A 19,527-nucleotide genomic window follows, 5' to 3' on the forward strand; every position below is an offset into this window, starting at 1 on the left:
GTCTCGGCCCCCAGTCTACCGCCTCCCCCCCCCAAACCCCCGCCGCTACCTCGGGATGGGGGGCGGGGGGGTCGGAAGACTCGTTCCTCCCGCCCGGCGGCAGCCTAAGGCGGAAGAGCGCGAGCCCGGGGCGGAGCTCCCTGAGCCGGGCGGGGCGGGGCGGGGCGGGGCGCCGGCGGGCGGAGTGCCGGGGCCGAGCGGCCCGGCGGGAACAAACAGCCGCCGCGGCGGGAGCGCGGCTCCGGGGGCTCGAGGCGGCTCCCGGTTCCCCCCGCAGATCCCGCAAACCCTCCACTTCCTGGAGCAGCGGTCTTCCGTGCGCTCAGCCCTGGATGTTAAGGTTTACGCGGACGCCAGCCGGAGCCGGGAGCAGGAGCGACAGCCCCACCCATCATCGCCCCAAGGCAGCTCTCCGGCCACCGAGGCCGAAGCGCACTTGGCTCGCCAGCGGAGCCTGAGACGCCCGGACCAACGCCGCCCGAGCGGGGCCGACCCGAGCCCGAGCGGCTTCCGGCCCAAGGGGAGACGCGCTTGAGTGATCGCGAGGAGCGAACTTGGCGTCCTCTGCCTCGGGCCTCGGAGAGGTGAGCGATTCCGGCTGCGCCCCTCTCCTCCCCTCCAAGGCCGGGACCCCGCCACCCATCCCCTCGCCACGCGGGAGTGTTTGCGGGGAGAGCCAAGCAGCGCGCCGCCTGCCCGTCGCCGGCTTCCCCAAGCTTTTCTGGGGCGCTTCGCTCGCATTTCGAAAGCGTGCACCGGCCCAGCACCCTGAGTTTGCCGGTATCCGACCTTGCTCTGTCTCAGTATCCGTTTGTCTCGCTCAGCCTGTCTCTCTCGCGCTTGGTGAATCTCTGCCTCTTGTTTCCCGTGAAAACCCTGTGTTTGTGTCGATGTCTGTTCGTGGGTCTGAGAATCCCTCGCTCAGTTTCTCCATTTCTCCCACGCTTACTCGCGCTGCATGACCCCCCGCCCTCCGCCCCACCCCTTTTCTGGCCGGACTTGCGGGCTCTACCGACTGGCAGTAGGACCCCCAACCGAAAACTCGGCCAATTACCCTGACCTCAACCGCAAGCCAGGGTTGCCTTCATCTTTCAGGATTCTGTGCACACAATGTTGGTCCTGTGCCCCTTTTTCTCGCCAGCTGGGTTCCTGCCCATCCCATTAGGCCTCCTTCTCCCCTGGCCCCCCTCCAGGAACCCAGCAACCAGTAGCTCCAGATCAGACTGGGCCCATCTTAACCGCAGGGGGTAACAGGGGAGCTGGGCACTGGACGCGGGTAAGAACCGAGCCGATGGACGGGCTGCTGCCCCGACAGCGCCCCGAAGTGGTCAAAGTTCAGGCCTTCGAGGCTGGAGACCCAGCTGCCCTCAGCTGTCATAGGCTGTAGGACGGTCAGCCAGTTACTTCCGCCTCCCAGCCTCAGTTTCCCGATCTGAATAGTAGCTAAAAGCAAAGACCCGGGATCCCAGTCCTGGCCTCACTACTGACCGCTCTGGAATGCGTTTCTATAACTCCTTGTCCCTCTGTTTCTGTCTCTGTAAAACTGAGGCTGAGAACATCTAATGCGTAGAAGTAGCCATATCACTCTAAGCGACTTACAAAGGAGGGTATTGCCGGCACTTTGCAGATTCTTGGGGAGAGAGAAATGGGTGAGGGGTGGTGTGGTCTCCCACCTGGATCTCATCCCTGGTCTAGCCCTTGACAGGGTCACCACTGCTATCCAACCCTCTGCAATCACTGTGATGAATGAGGTTCCCCGTGGGTAAGGGCTGAGAGCAAGGTGGGAGCGGATTGTCACCCCTGCAGGCTATGTCTCAGCAGGGTCATGCGAGTGTGAGTGAGAGCTCCCTTTCACGCAACAGCAGCCTCCAATCTAGTGTATTCCACGGGTGGAGCAACAGAGGTCCAGAGAGGGGCAGGGACTCAGGCCCCTACAACATGACAGAGCAGGGCCAGGTGCACCCTTGTCGCCGAATCCTCATGATAGAGTTCTCCGTCCTGTCCGGCCATCTGGCTAAGAGCAGAAGAGAATGGAAGGCAGTTCTGGCTGCTCATATTCCATGACAGCACGTCCACTGCCCCCCCACCCCCCCTTCCTGGGGCCTCAGACCAATAGGATCTACCCGGTGTGCTGGATCAGTATAAATAATCTGTCCTCGGAAAAAAGAGAAAAGGTCCCGTTCTCAAACCATGGTCAGGAAATTGAACAGGGAGTGGTGGTCCTGGAAGCAGAATTTCTTAGGTGCTAGAGCCCACCAGAAAAAAAAAGGGGGGGGTGGGGGGGAGGCTTGGAGATTAATGTTTTGCTTGAGTCCAGATAAACTCACATTTTGCTAGATTTGTTTTATCTGGCAAACGTACACATACCCCAAGCTGCCCATCACTGTGCGCCTCTCTCTGACACTCACAGACACACTACGCAATCCACCAGACACACGCACCCGCTCAGCTCTGCTGACGGCTAAGGAAGCGGGAGAACAGCATCACTGGCACTCCCCTCCTCCCTCGCACTTTCTACTTGTCTTCGATTCTAAACCAGCCAATGTGAACCAGTAGCTTCTCCGCTCGCCAGCACGCTCCTGGTTCCCCAGGCTCCAGCCCCTTGCCTAAGTTCAGGGTAAGACTGGAAAGGCATGTGCTGCCCAGATATCTTGGTTCTAATGCTCCAGGGAAGACTGGCTACAGAGTGAAGCTGCTGCAGCTGCCAGCCTCCCCCTCTGCCTGGCCCTGCTGCACACTGCTTGCAGCTGAGACCCAGCTCAAGAAAAGGGGCTGTGGCCCCCCACAACCCCTGTTCTGCAGGGTGATTCTTAAGAAATCCCCCAAACTCTTAACACACACACACACACACACAGTTTTATAGGAGTGGACACTGAGGCCCAGGAGATCATGTGACTTGCTAGGCTTTTGAAGGGCCCCCCAAATGGGGTTGGACTCAGGTGTCAGGACTCCCAGCCCAGAGCTCTTCTATTTATCCAAATAACTCCACAGAACCCCAGAGGGAACCCCACTCTTGCCTGGAGAGAGGTGTTTCTGGAGGCCTCTCGTTCCTCCCAAGGCTCTGGGCAAATTTTTTTGAACAATACCAGGTGTCCACGCTCCGGGGCTGCGAGAAGGGCAAGCGGGAATCCTGAGTTTCTTTACTCTCCCACCCTTCTCCAGCCTTTCCTGCCTGCAGCCTCATCTTTTGTGGTGTCTGTGACCCCAGGTGAGTCTGTCACTCCCCTCTGTGAAAAACTGGGTGCACTCCCAGAAGCCCGGGTTCCAGCATCCTGCCTGCAGCCTCCAAGAAACGGGAGGTGAGGGGCTCTTCGGGGCTTGTTTGCTGTGTCCCTGCTGGTTCCCAGCCGCCTCCTTCCTCCCTCTCACTATTTAGCCACCTCCCTCGAGCAGCCCAGACACGAGAGGAGGAAGCGTTTGGGGGCACCAGTTCAGGGGTTTTACACTCCAGAGTGTTCGGAGCACCGGGGAGCTGTGGTTGTGTGTTCCTCGCGTCGTGTCGCTGCCAAGGGCCGCCCTCCCCTTGCAGCTCCTCCCTTCCCTTCTTAGGGCCCCTGTAGGCCAAGCTGTCCTCGGCTCGCGGGAAGGGAGCGTTCTGGGATGGTTCTGAGAATTACGTCCATCTCGAAACCGGCCGAGAGGCGGCTGGAGGCCGGGGCGAGCAAGGAGGTCTCCCGCGCTTCCAGCGCGGAGAGCGCGGAGGCTGCAAAGCGCCTTCTGAGCCGCCTGAGCCAGGGCACAGGACTCCACGCTTGCACGGTTCTCTAATTTTACTCGCAAATCTAGCAGCTTCGGGGAAAGCGACGAGACCCAAGCAGCCACCCCCTCGTCCCGTCCCTACACGGGACCGCGGCGGGTCCATCTCGCGACCTTTTTCTCCTCCAGATCCCAACCTGCTCCAGAGCAACTGGCTCTTGGCCCCCGGTGGGAGGCGGGAGATTCCAGATCGTGCGACCTGCAGGGGCAAACCGTAGGCGATTGGGCTCCCCTGACACGGGCGCAGGACTGAGGCTTAGAGATCAGGGAGAGGCCGGCTCTTCGGCAGGCACGGAAATGGCAGGGCCTCCGGCGGCGTGTATGCTTTCAGCCGGCCCGCCTGCCCATCCCGAGAAGCCGGCTCAGGGGTCGGCACCTGTGCAACCCCCACAGCTCGGGTACTCTTCACCCCTTGGAGGAAACGCCTCTCTCTCCTTCCAGGGTGCACGTCCACGTCTGTCCCTGGCTAAGCGGCGGGGGCTCGCGGGAGCACCCTCCGGCCCCAGCGCTAGGCATTGGCTGGACCCGGGCACTGCGGAGCCTGCACTCTTGTTCGTTCGCTGGAAGAGGGTGAGGGCTCATGAGGGTGAATACAGCACGGTTCCAAAGCCGCCTAACAAGGGGCTCCAGCCTCTGCAGCAAGGGTGGCAGGGCAGGGCCCCACATGCTTGGCAGATGTGCCGCGGGGCCAGGCAAATAGAGGAAGCGTCCAGCAATGTCGAGGCGTGGGCCTCAGGTCAAAGTGCCCTGCTGTCCAGATGCGTCCTGGGTTCCCGGTCTGCGCGCCCGCGTATGTCTGCCTCTCTGGGCAGTGGTGGCTTTGTGTGACCAAGTGCATCCCTGAGCGCCTGGCGCCCTGCCGCTCATCTGCGCGGGGACAGCCTTGGAAGGCTCTCCAGCCAGGCCCACCTCCCCACCTCCGTGCCTGAAGGGGCTCCACCTGCTGTGGGTCTGCAGACCCGCGTGGGCTGCAGCGCAACCCTGGCAAGGAAGGAGGATGTAGGGGCGAGGGCTTGGGCAAGGGGTGGCACCATGGCTGGGAGAGGAAGGAGAGGGTACAGGGGCCTCGTGCACACCGCCAGGAAGACTGCAGCGGCCACCCCTTTCCCATCAATTTCGCTCCGCCCGCTGGGGCAGCAGTGCCTTGGGAACCAGGCAGCCTTCTGGAATTGGAGGGGAGGTCAGGAGCACCTCAGAGCCAGCCCAGCCCAGTCCCCCACCCCACTCTTTAAACACATGCGCATGCACACATAAGCTGTCAGGGTTAGCCTTTCAGACCAGGCTGGGTAACTGGCGAAGCTGTAAGTCCTTCCCGGGGAAGGGAAATACTGCTGGGGGCTGAGCCCTGTGAAGCTGCTGCGAGGCACGTAACTGAGCAAAGGGACCAGAGGGAGCCCTGGCCCGCTGCACAAACGCTGGCGAAGGATTCCTGGGAAACAGCGACCTCTGGAGGAGCTGCACATCCGCACAAAGAGGCAAGAACTGGACCACCAAGTCTGGGACCAAAGCGCCTGTTCCCCAACCTACTTCTTTGGCAAAGTCATCCAGCGACTCCTCCTTGCGCATGCTGGCTTCCTTTCCCAGCCTGTACCCGGGCTTCAAATCCTGGCTCAAATCCCACCTCCTCCAGAAGGAAGCCTCCTTGAGAGCCCAACTCATCCTCTCCTCTTCCTGCTCTGAGCTCCTTCAAACCTAAAACCTGAACCCTTGGCACCAGCACTACTACACGGCCTGCTTCCTGCTTCCCCTTTTCCAAAGAAACCATTCGGCAATCCACTCCTCTCACCCTTTGCATTCCACGCTGGATGTGCTGTCTTTCTTCTCCCCTCGCCACCAGTAATTAAAAGAGTGAAGGCATTTATCCCAAAATTGAACTGCAGGTTTTGGAAGTCATTTCCCAAGTGGGAAACTGAGACCCAGAGAGAGCGCAGACTTGCCCAAGGTCACACAGCAAATTGATGGCAGAGGTGGAACTAGATCCCTGGGTTCCCATTTCCCAGCCCAGAGCCCCCTCTGTTTCACCTGAATGAGGAGGGGAAGTGCAAGAAGGAACTTGTGGGAGGGTTCTGCCCCAGGATGGGGCAGTGAAGAAGGGAGGGCACAGTTGCCCTGGGAGGTCACATTCTTCCTTTTCCCAACTCCAGCCCCATCAAGCTACTTAAAGGGCTCCAAACTTCGGGGGTTGGCTGGGTGTCTTACATCAGCAGGCAGGTCTGCTGCTGGAAGCTGGAAACCGCTTCAGTTCAGGCAAATGCCGCCCTCCCCTGTGTCCTGGAAAGGGAGAGGGGAGCTGCTAATGCACACCCAGAGGGTGCTGCTGAAACCGCAGATCAGCAGCAGGAGACCTTCTGGTGCGTGCAGTTAGAAAGGTAAGGGAGAAGCTGGGAGGGTAATTTGCATGTCATTTGTATGAGGCTCCAGTGATCTCTGCCCAGCAGCCCGAGGCGGCCTAAGAGACACTCTCCTCCTACCCATTGTGTGCTGTTCCGCAGGGGCTGCCAGGCAGCCCGCTCCCTCTGCCTCCCCCTCGGCCACTCCCCCCACCTGCTTGTCCAGCCTCATCTCCAACCCCTGCGCTGCGTGCATCCCTGATAAGTTCTTTCTCACCTCTTCACCTTCTCACTGAGCGCACGCCTGCCTGGCTCATGCCTCCTAATCCTCTATCCATTTCAAGTGTCAAGCTTTCTGAATCACTTCCCCAGACAGCGCCCCACACTGGCCAGGCTGTGAAGGCACCTGCCTCGGTGCTCCCAAAGCACTACTTCCCTTCTTGTCTGCTGTCTTCTGTTGACTGGGAGCTTCTTGGGACAGATGTTATATCGTCTCCCTCCTCATCTTTCCTCTTCTACAAAATGGGGGCAACAATTGTCCCTCCCTCATTGAGTTGTTGGGAGGATTACAGTAGATAATGCATACAAAGCTCCTTTGTCTAGTGCCCGAAACGTCTTTAAAAGAAGCTCCATAAATGTTTCTCATCGATCTCATCATCATTATTAAACACTCCACCTCCTGCCAGGCAGGCACAAAACCCAACACATAGTAGGTCTGCGTTCTCTAAGGACAGACCTTGTTTCTCCCCCATTGGTCCCCACCCTGACGGGAGGAGGATGTGTGCCCCCATCAGAGAGGTTTTCCCAGGGCCCCAGACCCCAGCAGTCACTGGATTTCTCTCTCATGCGCTTTACTTCAGGTTCCTTCTTTTAAAGCCGTTCTGACCAATCCAACCAGCCAAACCCCTGCCCAAATCTTCCAGGGGCTCCCCCCCGGCTTACAAGTCAAAACTCAATCTCCTTCGCATGGGGAGCTGATGGGACTGTCCAGGCTCTGTCCCCCCACCTCCCTCACATTACCTCCAGACGCAGGCAGACCTCCTGGCTGAATCAAACATAGCATTGCAAGTCCAAGGCCCCGTGACAGGCCCAGGCAGGGGGAAGAGACCTCAGCGGAGCCCATCCCTCCTACCAGATTTGTCTGAGACTCCAGGATAGAACCACTCTGGGGCTCTGGGAGCCGGGCTTCTCCTCGAGGATCAGAAGATTAGCACAGGGCGTGGCTGCCAGCAGGCGTCCTCCTGCCGAGTGGAGAGAGCGCTGTTTGACCTCGGAGCCCATCCAAGAAGAACACATCCTAGAGAGACAAAGTCTAAGGACAATGCTGAGTCCTCCAGCTCTGCCTGAAACTGGAACCCTTAGACTTCCCAGATGTTCTAAAGACCCCCTTTTGCTTGGGGTAGGTTGAATCAACTTGTGCTACTTTGAGTTTAATTTCACAAACAGCAGAGCCACAGGAGAGAAGGAGCTTGTGTTCCTGAGACCACTGACCGCCTACGCTCAGTTTTCATGTGAAAATAAACTTCCATCTGGGTTAAGTCACCTTGTGGATTTTTTTTTTTCTGGAAGGTGAGGGGTGGGGTCTGCTACAACTGAACTTCACCCTAATGAAGAGAGGGAGAGATGGGGTATGTCCCAGAGACACAAAGGCCTGGTCTGGGGGTGTTAGTCTGGAGAATAAAGGGCTCGGGTTGACAGGGCCATCGTCCCCAAATCTCTACAGGCCTGACCTGGAGCAGAGAGACCAAGGCCAAAGGGAACCTGCAAGTCCTAAAGGGACTCAATTTCCATGAGCCCCTGGAGGGAAAATGTTCCAACAGGGGCTGCCCCTCAGAGATGCACTAGGCTAGTTGGATGGGAGTGAGTTTCCCCTCACTGGAAATGCAAGCACAGAGGCTGAAAACTCACAGGACAGGAATCTTAGAGGCATCCAGGCACAGTAGAGAGAGTACAGGTCTTAGAGCTGGGTTTGAGTTATGCTCTCGCCACTTCTTAGTCTCAGATAAATAATCTCTCTAAGCCTCCGTCTCCTCATTGTAAAGGATCCGGATCACTGGCTTGGAGACAGAGACCCAGGAGAGTTCCTAGCGCGACTTCACAGGGATTCCTGAGACCTAGTACTCGAGGTGAAGCCAAGTGCGAGTCAAGCAGCCTCCATTCGCTTCCTCCCTCTCCTCTCCAACCTTGACATTTTGAGGATGCTGGCTCTGACCTGCCAAGAGGTTGCACCTCCCCCCGGTTTGCTCATGCGCGGAGAGGAGCGGTTGAGCCTGAGTCCAGAGGCCAGGGATCGACTCCCCGTCCTGGCCCTCCCTTCCTGTGTAACCTTGCGTCCTCTTCTGCCCCTCCCGGGTCCTCAGCATCCTCATCTGACACATGAAAAGTGCATCTTCTGTCCTGGAGGGCTGGATCCACCATCAGGACTCTTAAGTACGGTGCTCTGTCTATAATCCCAAGTGTCAGCAGCTGCCATTCGCCGCAATCATAATAAGCATGTATCTGCATGGCCTGGCCTTGCCCAGGCTCTTGCTCATCCTGGCCCAGGTTAGCCCTGAATGGTGCCATCTGCCGCCCAGGCTGATCACCCAGGTCTGGGCTGACCCTGAGCTTCCCACCCAGGCTGCAGAGGGACTTGCTTCAGCCAGAGTTTGGCTTCCCCTTAGTCACATGCGTCCCTCTCACAAGGGGCTCTGCTTGATTTTCCCCATCCCCTTCCTCCCACAAAACTGGCTTCTCAGATTTGGGGGTTGGAGCAATGAAATGGGAAATCTGAGGGCAGAGAAGAGCAGATCTTAGAACATGATTATGTGATCAGAAGAAGGGAGGTGTGATGGGGGCTCCAGACCATGAGGGCCGGAAGGGGAGACGCAGCAGCAGGCAGGAGGCCCGGGGGCCAGAACAGTGGAGGGCCAAAGAGCTAGTTCCCTACACCAGCCACTGATGCCCAGGGTTTGGGGGCTAGAAGGAAGAAAGAACCATCACCCTGGACAGACTAATGGCCAGAGCACAGACCCCACGCAAGGCAAATGCCCAGCCCTTCCACATCCAGAGGCCAAAGCATCTGCGGGAAGCCCACTGGGGAGGAGGCAGTGAGAGTTGAGAAATGGGATTTGATCGTAGTCACTAAGGGTTCCTTTGATAAAGACAAGAGGACAGCTGCCAAAAGAGCCAGGGTGACCACACAGGGAGGTTGGTGTCTTGATATGGGCTGTGTGACAATGCACTTGGAGGAATTTTTCCTGCAAATATACCCACACACATGCTATTTGTTCCAGGGCTCATGGCAACTGGTTTGGGAATGTCAAAAAGCTGGAAATAATGTAGAAATCCATCGGCAGGGGGTTGATGAAACAAATAATGGCACATTTGCATAGGGAATAGTATGCTGTGGAAAATAGAGTTAAGTTCTTTTTTTCTCTTTTTAAAAATTATGGATTATTTTAATATTTTGCTTGATAATTTTAAGAGTTATAAATTTATTCAAAAGGAGCATATTTTACTTTCATAATATGAAAAATACAACTGCTTTTAAAGTATAAAAATAACCAATATAAAAATGAAAGGCAAATGCATTACTTTAATATATGGGAAATAGTGTTTTTCCCCAAAGACTTAATTTCAAGTTTTTATAACACATTAACATATTCATTTTGTGTATGATCAGGTGTAATTTTTTTCTCAACGAATTTTATTGCATTTATAGTTGTACAACATATGCCATTGTTTCTTCCCTTTTATTGGCCGAGTAATATTCCACACCTAAAGAAGTTCTTTATGTATTGATTTGGAAGAGTTCCAAGATATATTGTTGAGTGAAAAAAGTCAAGATGTCTAACAGGGTACACGTTATGCTTCCAATTGTGGGGGTTTCTTAAGGAGAAAATAGTGTATCTGTGTTTCATTTTGTACATGCAACAAAAATATCTAGAAAGATTTATATATTAAAAAAAACTATTGTTGGGCGCCTTTGAGTGTCAGCTAGGGCTCCAGACTCCCTTTCTTCCTTGCCCTCTTTCTCTTCCATTCTCAGCCCTCTGTCTTTGCCTCCCCTCTTGGTCCCACCTAAATTGCCTTAGGAACAGTCAGATTTTTTTCAGTCTGCCAGTTTGGACAGGGATTAAGATGGAGGAAAAGAGCTTTCATAGGAACTGGAGCAGCAGCCTCTCCCCTCCCTTCCTTCAGAACCTAAACCAGAGCTTGCCTCCTCCAGGAAGCCTTCCTTGTGAAACCCACCAAGCCCCAGCCCCTCCACAACTCAGGGAGACAGTCTGATGCCCAAAGTGGGGCCTGCAGCTCCCTGAATTCAGCAGGGTCCAGACCTCTTGTTTCTGATTCTCTCTACCCTCTAAACCCCAAATCTAGACAAGGGATACCTCGGGCCAAAGCCAGTGTGCCCAGCCCTGGCCAGACTGCCCAGTCAGGGAGACAGAGACACCCTGGAGCAGGTGGGGCCCTGTCCTGGGAAGCCCCCAGCGCAGCAGGGCAGACGGTCCCCACCCACGGTCCCAGGGACATGCTCGCTTACAAAGCCATGGCAGCAGGCGCGAGCACATTCTCCCTGATTCTGAGGAGGCTGAGGCTGGCTGAGCTAGGGGCCGGGACCCAAACTTGGTGACGGACCGAGGTGACTCAATCGCTGCCTCATCATGTCAGCACTCTGCAGACTCTGCCGTCACCCACCAGTATTTGATCTTCTGAGCAGGGCGGTGTCTGATGCCTCTCTGAGTCCTCAGCTGGGGAAGGAACTTGGAGAGGAGTCGTGACTTGCTGAAAGACAGCGACAGGGAAGGCTTTGCCTAAGGGTGTGACCTGGGACTAGATCTCGGTGGGGTCTCCAGACCCAGCGGGCACCCTTTCTGCTAGTTCCCTCTTACACACTCGATCAATCCCCTGCACCGGCACTGCCCACCCCACCCCCTTTCCACGTCCCTCTGCAGTGGGTCGGCGAAGTGGGCTGCCAAGAGGAATGAGGGAAGATGGAAGATCTTGGTGGGCTTCCCAGGGGAGGTGAGAACCTCACCCAGTTCTCCTCTGGTAAAACAAATAATTGGGCTTCCCATGAGCAAGGGCCTTTCAGCCAGCAGAAGCCACCCCCAGCCCAAGGTAGCATCCAAAGGGATCCTGGCTTGCTTCCACTGATTCCCTGCTCAGGTCAGGTGTGCACAAGGTGGCCAATAGATGGCGCTTTAGTCTCCACAATTGAATGGAAGAAGAGGGTAGAGGGGCAGGAGGTGGGGGGGGGGGGTCCAGGAGGGAGGAAGTGGAAACTTGAAAGAAAAAGGAAACCAGAACCTCTCACTTGGCTTGGAAAAGTAGCTTTCAAGATCAGGGCTGTGGGTGTGAGCTGGAGGGATATGGAGATTGTGGTGAGCAGAGGAATTTTATTAGTGCCCGGGGGTTTCCACCCAAGTTTCCACACCCACTGGCCTCTTTCTGACAGGAAGAGAATGACTCTGGGGTCAGGAGGACCTGGAGCCCAGTTCTGAGTCAGTCATGTTGCAGCTCGACCTGAGTCATTTAACTTTTATGAGCTCTGCTCCACTATCTATTAAGTGGAGCTAATAATTCTAGTAATTCCATCCTGCATTCCAGGAATAAACTTCACTTGCTTGATTGTGTATTTTGTAATATAACACCAGCTGGAATTTGCTAATAACTGCATCTCCTTTCGTATGTGAGAACCGTTATATTTTGGTTTTGTTTTTAATCTTTTTTTTTTTTAGGGCCGCACCCACGGTATATGGAAGTTCCCAGGCTAGGGGTCTAATCGGAGCTGTTGCTGCCCACCTATACCTCAGCCACAGCCACAGCCAAGCCAGATCTGAGCCGCCTCTGCCACCTACTCCACAGCTCACGGCCACGCCAGATCCTCAACCCACTGAGCAAGGCCAGGGATCGAACCCGCAACCTCATGGTTCCTAGCTGGATTCGTTAACCGCTGCGCCACAACAGGAACTCCCGGGAACGGTTATATTTTGTGTGTTCAGTCCTTCTCTATCCATTTTTGATAACATAAGTAATACAGAAGTGGGATGACTTCTATTTTTTCTATGTTCTGAAACAAGTTATATAACTAGAAAAATGAGTTCCTTGATGGTTTGACAGGATTCACAGCTAATACTGGCCAACCTAGGTTCTCTCGGGTGGGATCAGTGGGGGAAGTGTCTCTGACAGTGTTTTCTGTTTCTTCTGTACTAATAGGTCTATCGAGATTAGTTATTCCTTGGAGTTCCCGCTGTGGCACAATGGAATCGATGGCCTTTTGGGAATGCTGGGACACAGGTTTGATCCCGACCAGGCACAGCAGGTTGATGATCCCATGTTGCCGCAGCTGAGGCTTGGGTCACAACTGCGGCTCAGAGCTGATCTGGTCCGGGAATTCCATATGCCTTGGGGCAGCCCCAAAAGAGAGAGAGATTAGCTACTCCTTAAATTAATCAAGCCAGACCAGAGTGTCTACCAGCCAGACACCTACCGCCAAACTTTCACAGTGGGCATGAGGCCGTGATTAAATGGGAAAGTTTGGCACCTCTAAGAAACAAGAGGATTTCAGCCAATGGCGGATTTTTTTCTCTACCTTGTGTCTTCTTTCCTCCATCACCACCACTCCTTCCAGCAAAAGCCACCGCCCTTTCCTGCCTGGATCCTGCAGTACCCTTCCAGGTGGTGTCCCCCTCCCATCCCACCCCAGATACATTCAAACAGCATATGTGGGGCTATGAAATTTCCTCTGAGCACAGGTTTGACTGTATTCTATGGGTTTTAATATGTACCGTTCTCATCTTTATGAATTTATAAGTAGTCTATAAGTTTAACGTTCCTGTAACCTAAGATAGGTAAGCATTTTTAAATTTTCAAGTGCTTAATTCCAAATGTGGTCCAAAAACTTATTCTCATACAGGCACAAATTTATGAATATTTTTGATATTTTATTTTCATTTAAATAGCGAATGCATCCGTATATTGTGGATTGCTTAGATGACCTTCTGATATCAGAAGCATCAGAGACCCGACACTTAAAGTCTTCACTTGCATTTATTAGCAAGCAGTGCTACTTTAATCTTGATATAAGACAAAAAATAACAAATGATGTAGACTTTATGAATAAATGCTGTGTTTAGGCCCGTTGGTGGTATGGCCTGCTACCAGAAGGAATGCTTGCACTTCATTCAAAGAAAAAAATGGTGGATGACTTGTTATCCCCACCAGATAGTAAAATAATTACCTTAATTTCAGGTGTGCAAAATTTCCCCCCAGACTGACTTCAACTGAAACACATAAACAAACTGAAAGGAAAGATTGGATCCCAAGAGCACAGCATCCAACACAGGATAGAGATGGAGGGAATTCCAAGGAAAATAGTAAGGGAAATTTCAGGTCCACATCTGGGCGGCAGACACGGAGCACAGTGGACGCAGGCTAGAGCTGGAGGACAGAGGGCTCTGGGAGAGATGCCCCCAGGAAAGGAAAAACACAACAACCAAAAGCGATGACAGATTTCCTGATAAATTTGACCTTGTGAAAAACTGTGCTCATGGAAGACACAGGAAGAAGATTCAGCTGTAGGTACAAAGAAAGCTAAGCAAATGAAAAATAATAAGGCATCGACTACAGGGAAAATCGAAAGTTGCACAAAAAATGCAGGGGCGGAGGAAATCCATGGTACACCAGCAGCTTCTTAGAGAATGATGTGTATATAGCAATCATAATATAAGCGCTAAAAACTAATTTAACCAAAAGGTGATCATTTGGATAGGGATGGGAAGACAGAGATTTAGACGTAGGAGGTCCCGTTGTGGCTCAGCAGTAACGAACTCGACTAGTATCCATGAGGATGTGAGTTCGATCCCTGGCCTTGCTCAGTGGGTTAAGGATCCGGCATTGCCTTGAGCTGTGGTGTAGCTCGAAGATGTGGCTCAGATCCTGCATTGCTGTGGCTGTGGCGTAGGCCAGCACCTGTAGCTCCCATTTGACCCCTAGCCTGGGAACCTCCCTATGCCATGCGTGTGGCCCTAAAAAGCAAAAAAAAAAAAAAAAAAAGAGAGAGAGAGAGATTTAGAAGTAAATGATCATCTATCATAATAGAAAGTTAATCATTATTGTTGTAAGACAGAAAAGTGTAAGCATGGAAATAGAGAAGTATATTCCAAAAAGGACAAATAAGGACAGGAGATGCTTCTAGGGAAGAGCAAGGGTCCTGAGAGCGGGGTGAGACACCGTAAAAGGCTTTGACTGCTCTTTGACTTGCCAGATATGATTGTCTCAATGTAACAAAAGCAAAAATTGTGTGAAAAATGTGTCTTCAGGAGTTTCCTTAGTGACTCCCTGCTTAAGGATCTGGCATTGTCACTGCTGTGGCTTGGGTTTGATTCCTGGCCCGGGAACTTCCACATGCCCTGGGTGGGTGCAGCCAAAAAGAAAAAAAGATGTGGAGTTTCCGTTGTGGCTCAGTGGTAATGAACCCAACTACAATCCACGAGGACATGGGTTCAATCCCTGGCCTTGCTCAGTGTGTTAAGCGTTGCCTCGAGCTGTGGTGTAGGTCACAGATGTGGCTGGGATCTGGCGTTGCTGTGGCTGTGGTGTAGGCCGGCAGCTGCAGCTCCAGTTTGACCCCTAGCCTGGGAACCTCCATATGCCACAGGTGCAGCCCTAAAAAGACAAGAGGGAAAAAGAGAGAGAGAGGAAGGAAGAAAGAGAGAGAGAAAGAAAGGAAGGTAGATGTGTTCTCAGAATAAAGACGACTTTGCGTTTTCTATAAGATTGAAGGGGGAAGTATTTATTTAACATGTCTGAAGACTATTCAGATTATTTTCTCCAAAAAGGAATAGCAGAATAATATTGAAAGCTCATTTCGAGATAAAAAGGTGCTTGGTGCTTTTAAAAGACAGAATTGGATTAGGGCTTTTGTTTTTTGCAACGACTCCGAAGGGATGAGATTCATAGGATGTTCTATGACATATGGCTTTCCAGACAATGAACTCTGTAAGGGCATAAACACTCTTGCATTTGCCTCAGAGCCCAGCACAGGGCCTGGCCCACAGTAAGCCCCCCATGCAGTTGACTAGCAGCTGGGCCCCAGGGAGGGGCAATTATCTCAGCAGTCGAAGGGGGACCTCGTCGCTATGTCCACCTCTTTCAGCTCTTTCGCCGCTCACTGCAAGGACTGCAGGTGAGAACTGGATAAGAAGGTGCCAAAGCACTGGCAACCCAATCATTGCTCAGTAAGTCACGCACAATATTAGACACTAGTGATTCAGTCACTCAGTCAACAGATATTGAGTCAAGGGCTGCTGTGCATCAGGTAAATTAGGTCTGACTCCTGCCCAAAGGGTTAATAGCTGAGGGAGGGGGTTATCGGAGCACTCCATGACTGTGCGCACCTGCTGCTCTACCTGCAAAGACGGCTTTCCCTGCCGTCTCAGATTTCCTGAACCTTCCCCTCTAGGAGCTGCCTGCTCTCCACGCTCGCCCTCCACCACTGCCACAGAGCTTCAAAGTCTTGTATCTGGAGAGGTGCATCAGGCACGTCCAACAGACAAGTCACATTCACCCTGGGCTCAGACACGCTGATCCCCTGCCCACCCCTTTCCCCACACCTAATCCAGGCTCTACTAGACTGAAAACCCTGGGGGCAAAGGAGCTTGGAAAAGCCTGATGCTTAGCATTTGGGTTAGCACCAGAGAGCAGGACAGGGGCAAAGGCCAATTCCCTCACTCATGCCAACCTCTGAATGTCTGTTTAGTGCTGCCCTGTCCTTGGTGCTGGGGACAGTCATGAATCAGCTCAGGTCCCTGCTGCCGCTGCCCCAGTTACCAGTCTAGCAGGGGAGGTAAGACGGGGACCATGGTTGATGGTGCAACCATGATGGGCTCAGCTTCAGAAGTTCAGTGGGGCATGGATGGCTCTGGAGCCTGGTCCTACTTCTTCTTCTTCTTCTTCTTTTTTTTTCTGTCTTTTTAGGGCTGTACCCACGGCATGTGGAGCTTCCCAGACTAGGGGTCTAATTGGAGCTCGAGCTGCCGGCCTACACCACAGCCACAGCAACTCCAGATCTGAGCTGCATCTGTGACTTACACCACAGCTCACGGCAATGCCGGATCCTTAACCCACTGAGCAAGGCCAGAGATTGAACCTGCATCCTCATGGATCCTAGTCGAGTTCCTTACCACTGAGCCGTGACGGGAACTCCATGGTCCTACTTCTTAAAGTAGGTATATTTAGCCTTTTAAATTGAGCCCCATCCTTGGCCCAGTGCCTTTCCCCCAGAATCCTGTGCATAATCACCAGGAATTTTATCAAAATCTGGAACCTGATGATTCCGTGGGTCCGAAAGCCTGAGATTCTGCATTTCTAACACACTCCCAGCTCCCAGGTGCCTGGACCACACTTTGCAAGGAAGGCTCACGAGCTCTTGCCTCACTTCTCTGAGGACTGATTGGAACGTCTCTTCCTCACCAGCCTATAGGCTCCTTAGGGCAGGGGTCTTGCTCATTGGTTTAGTGAGGCATTCCCAGTGCTTGGCACATTTAGTAAGTTGGAGGAGTAGCCAATGCTCCCTCATCCCCGGGAGCTGGGAATAATCCCACACAGCAGACAAACCCACCGGCCGAATATACTCCCATGCATGCCCTATTTCATCTCTGGGATGCAGCAGGTGATGGCATTTTACCAGGCCTACTGTGTGCACGGCTATGGCTTAATCACATCGTAGTCGTACTTCATGAACCCTTGCCTGATAATTCACAAGGGGCTCACCCCACGTGGCAACCCAACCTCTTGAACAAAGCTCTCCACTGTCCCCGCAGACCCCTCGCCCAAGTCATTAGCCAGCACACCGAGCCAGAGAAGGTTTGTTTCTTCTTTCTTTTTAATGAAACTAGTTTTGATTTTTAAAAGAGTAATAACCCAAGAAGTCCTAAGTTGTCCAGATGGTGGGGCAGCCCACAAACTCCGCTTGCAGTCAGGAGCCCCTGGTGCTGCTTGTCTCAGCAGGGAGCAACTGTCCTCCGGGTCTGGCAGAGCGCGGCCAGGTGGTCTGTGCGGAAGAGGCCGGCTCTCCCAGCAAGAAACTGAGAACGGACAGATAGGATGGGTGGGGGGCAAACGTGGGAGGGAACGAAGGGGTGACAGCAAGGACTTCGCGAACCCGAGTCTGACCGCTGCTGTGTTCCAAAAACAGCAAGGAAGGTTGAAGAAATAAGGGGCCTCTCGGGGGACGGGCTCCGCCTGGCTTCCGAAGGCGCGGGGTTCACCAGGAACCTGGGGTGGGAGCTCAGACGGTGATGCGGCTGCGGGACCTGGGACCCAAAACAGCGCTGGGGGTGGCGGTGCGGGGCGGGTGGGTGAGGGTCCCCGATGAGGGCTCACAGTGTTGGAACGGGATGCGAGGGCCCCACCGTTCGGGGTGGCAGTGGGAGGCTCCCCTGCGATCGGGGCCGAGGCAACAGGTGTTTCCGGTCCGCGAGGCAGGCAGGACGCCGAGGCGCGCTCCGAGCCACGGCGGGCAGCGACGGGGGCTCCCAGCCAGAGCCCCGCCCGCGGGGAAGGGGCTCACAGGTAGCGCTCCAGCCCCGGCGGCGCGTAGCCGGGCGGCCGCAGGTAGGCGTCTCCGGGGCCGAGGGGGCCGAGCGCGGCCGCGGGCCCGGCCAAGGCCAGCAGCGGCTCGGCGGGCAGCGGCCCGGGGCCAGGGCCGGGGCGCGCCGGGGGCAGCCCCAGGCGGTCGGGCGGCGGCGGCGCGTAGAGCGGCGGGGAGGCGGCGGCCGCGCAGGGCGCGAAGGCGGCGTCGGGCGCGGCGCAGCAGGGCGGCTCGGGGGCGCCCAGCCCCGCCGCCAGCTCGGGCGGCAGGCTCACCAGGCTGTCGACGCTGAAGAGGCGCGCGGGCGGCGCGGGCCCGGGGGCGGCGGGGGGCGGCGGCGCGAGCAGCGCGGGGCCGGGGCCGGGCGCGTAGGGCGCGTAGGGGAAGGGCGGCGGGCCGGCGGCGGGCGCGGGCGGCGCGGCGGGCAGCGCGGGCAGCTCGGCGCGCTTGAAGCGCTTGCGGCGCCGCAGGAAGCTGCCGTTGTCGAACATGTCGGCGGCCGCCGGGTCGAGCGTCCAGTAGTTGCCCTTGCCCGGGTTGCCCGGCTCGCGGGGCACCTTGACGAAGCAGTCGTTGAGCGTGAGATTGTGGCGGATGCTGTTCTGCCACTTGCGCGGGCTGTCGCGGTAGAAGGCGAAGCGCTCGGTGATGAAGCGGTAGATGGCGGCCAGCGTGAGGCGGCGGCCGGGGGCGTGCGCCAGCGCCATGGCGATGAGCGCGATGTACGAGTAGGGCGGCTTCCCGCGCTGCAGCGGCCGCCGCCGCCGCCGGCCCGGGCCCGGCGCGGGCGCGGGCTCCGGCTCCCCGCGGCCCGCCTCCTCGGGCTCCGGCTCCGGCCCCGGCTCGGCCCCGGCGAGCGGCGACGACGGCGGCGGCCCCGACGGCACGACGGAGGGCGGGGCGGGGAAACCGGAGAAAGCGGCGGGCGGCTCCATGTCGCGGCGCCCGGTCGCGGGGAGGAGGCGGGCTGCCCGCGCTCTGGGAGAGCGCCCGGGCCGGCGAGCCGCCTTATATGGACACAGCCCCCCTCCTCCTGTGCCCCCAGCCCGGGGGCCGGGGCTGCGACCCTCTCCACCGGCCAGCGCCTGCCACCTAATTTGCCTCCCCAGTCTCTGGCAGCGCTGACACTTGTCCCGCAGCCCCAGCCCCTGGATTTCACCCCTCCCTTGGTCTCATCCGTTCGGGTCGGTCTTTCCCAGACCCAGTCTCATCCTTTCCCCATCTCCAGGGGGTCAAGCCCTGGCCCTGGCTCTGGCCCCATCCCCCTGAACTCCATCAGCCCCCTTCCGTCTCGGCTCCTCCCTCAACATCCACCGCTTTGGGTCAAGGCCAATCACAAATCCACCCATTCTGGCCGCTCTCTGGGCCCCCTCCCCAGGATGCTTCTCCCAGCTGAGTCCTGTCTGCGCCCTCCTTCCAACTCCAGCTGAGGCAGAAATGAGAGCTGCCCAGGGCTGCCCTGCCAGCCCTCAGAATCCTAATGCTATGCTGTCCCAGGAGGTGTCAGGTGCACCCTGGGACATGAGGCCATGGAGAAGGGTAAGGTGGGAGAAGGAGAGAGCAGGAGACTGGCTTTGTCTGCGGCGGGGATTGGGGGGTGATTCCTAGCTCCAGCGTCAGCACCGCCTCTCTCTGCTAGCACTCCCCAAAACTTTGTCTCACACAGCCATCATTCTCTGGACAAAAAAAAAAAAAAAAAAAAACCCAGCATCTTGAAAAGTGGTCCAGCTAGCAGATTTGGTAACCAGAGGACTGTATCAAGAGACCTTAGAAAATCGGTAACTTGGAATTGCCTTTCTGGCTGCCTATTCTCTATGCATCTTCTCTTCCAGAGAAGACGCTTTCTTTCTCACACAGGCATGT

The 19,527-nt window shown here is 55.4% G+C and overlaps 1 protein-coding gene and 1 long non-coding RNA gene across 2 annotated transcripts; one reads left to right on the forward strand and one right to left on the reverse strand.

The window, feature by feature from the left end:
* Positions 185-7,628, forward strand: LOC106507667. The gene is made up of 2 exons (XR_002345215.1): positions 185-584; positions 6,947-7,628. It is a non-coding gene; the product is annotated as an uncharacterized LOC106507667 (long non-coding RNA).
* FOXE3 (forkhead box E3) lies at positions 16,244-18,824 on the reverse strand. Its single transcript, XM_021096682.1, has one exon. It carries the CDS (start codon positions 18,597-18,599, stop codon positions 17,640-17,642), a length of 960 nt encoding a protein of 319 aa, XP_020952341.1. The 5' UTR covers positions 18,600-18,824; the 3' UTR covers positions 16,244-17,639.

Source organism: Sus scrofa, chromosome 6 (genome assembly GCF_000003025.6).
Source record: "Sus scrofa isolate TJ Tabasco breed Duroc chromosome 6, Sscrofa11.1, whole genome shotgun sequence".
NCBI classification, from domain to species: Eukaryota; Metazoa; Chordata; class Mammalia; order Artiodactyla; family Suidae; genus Sus; species Sus scrofa.

What these genes read in the sequence shown, in the direction of transcription:
- FOXE3 (XM_021096682.1), bottom strand. Translation starts at nt 18,599, where the DNA reads ATGGAGCCGCCCGCCGCTTTCTCCGGTTTCCCCGCCCCGCCCTCCGTC.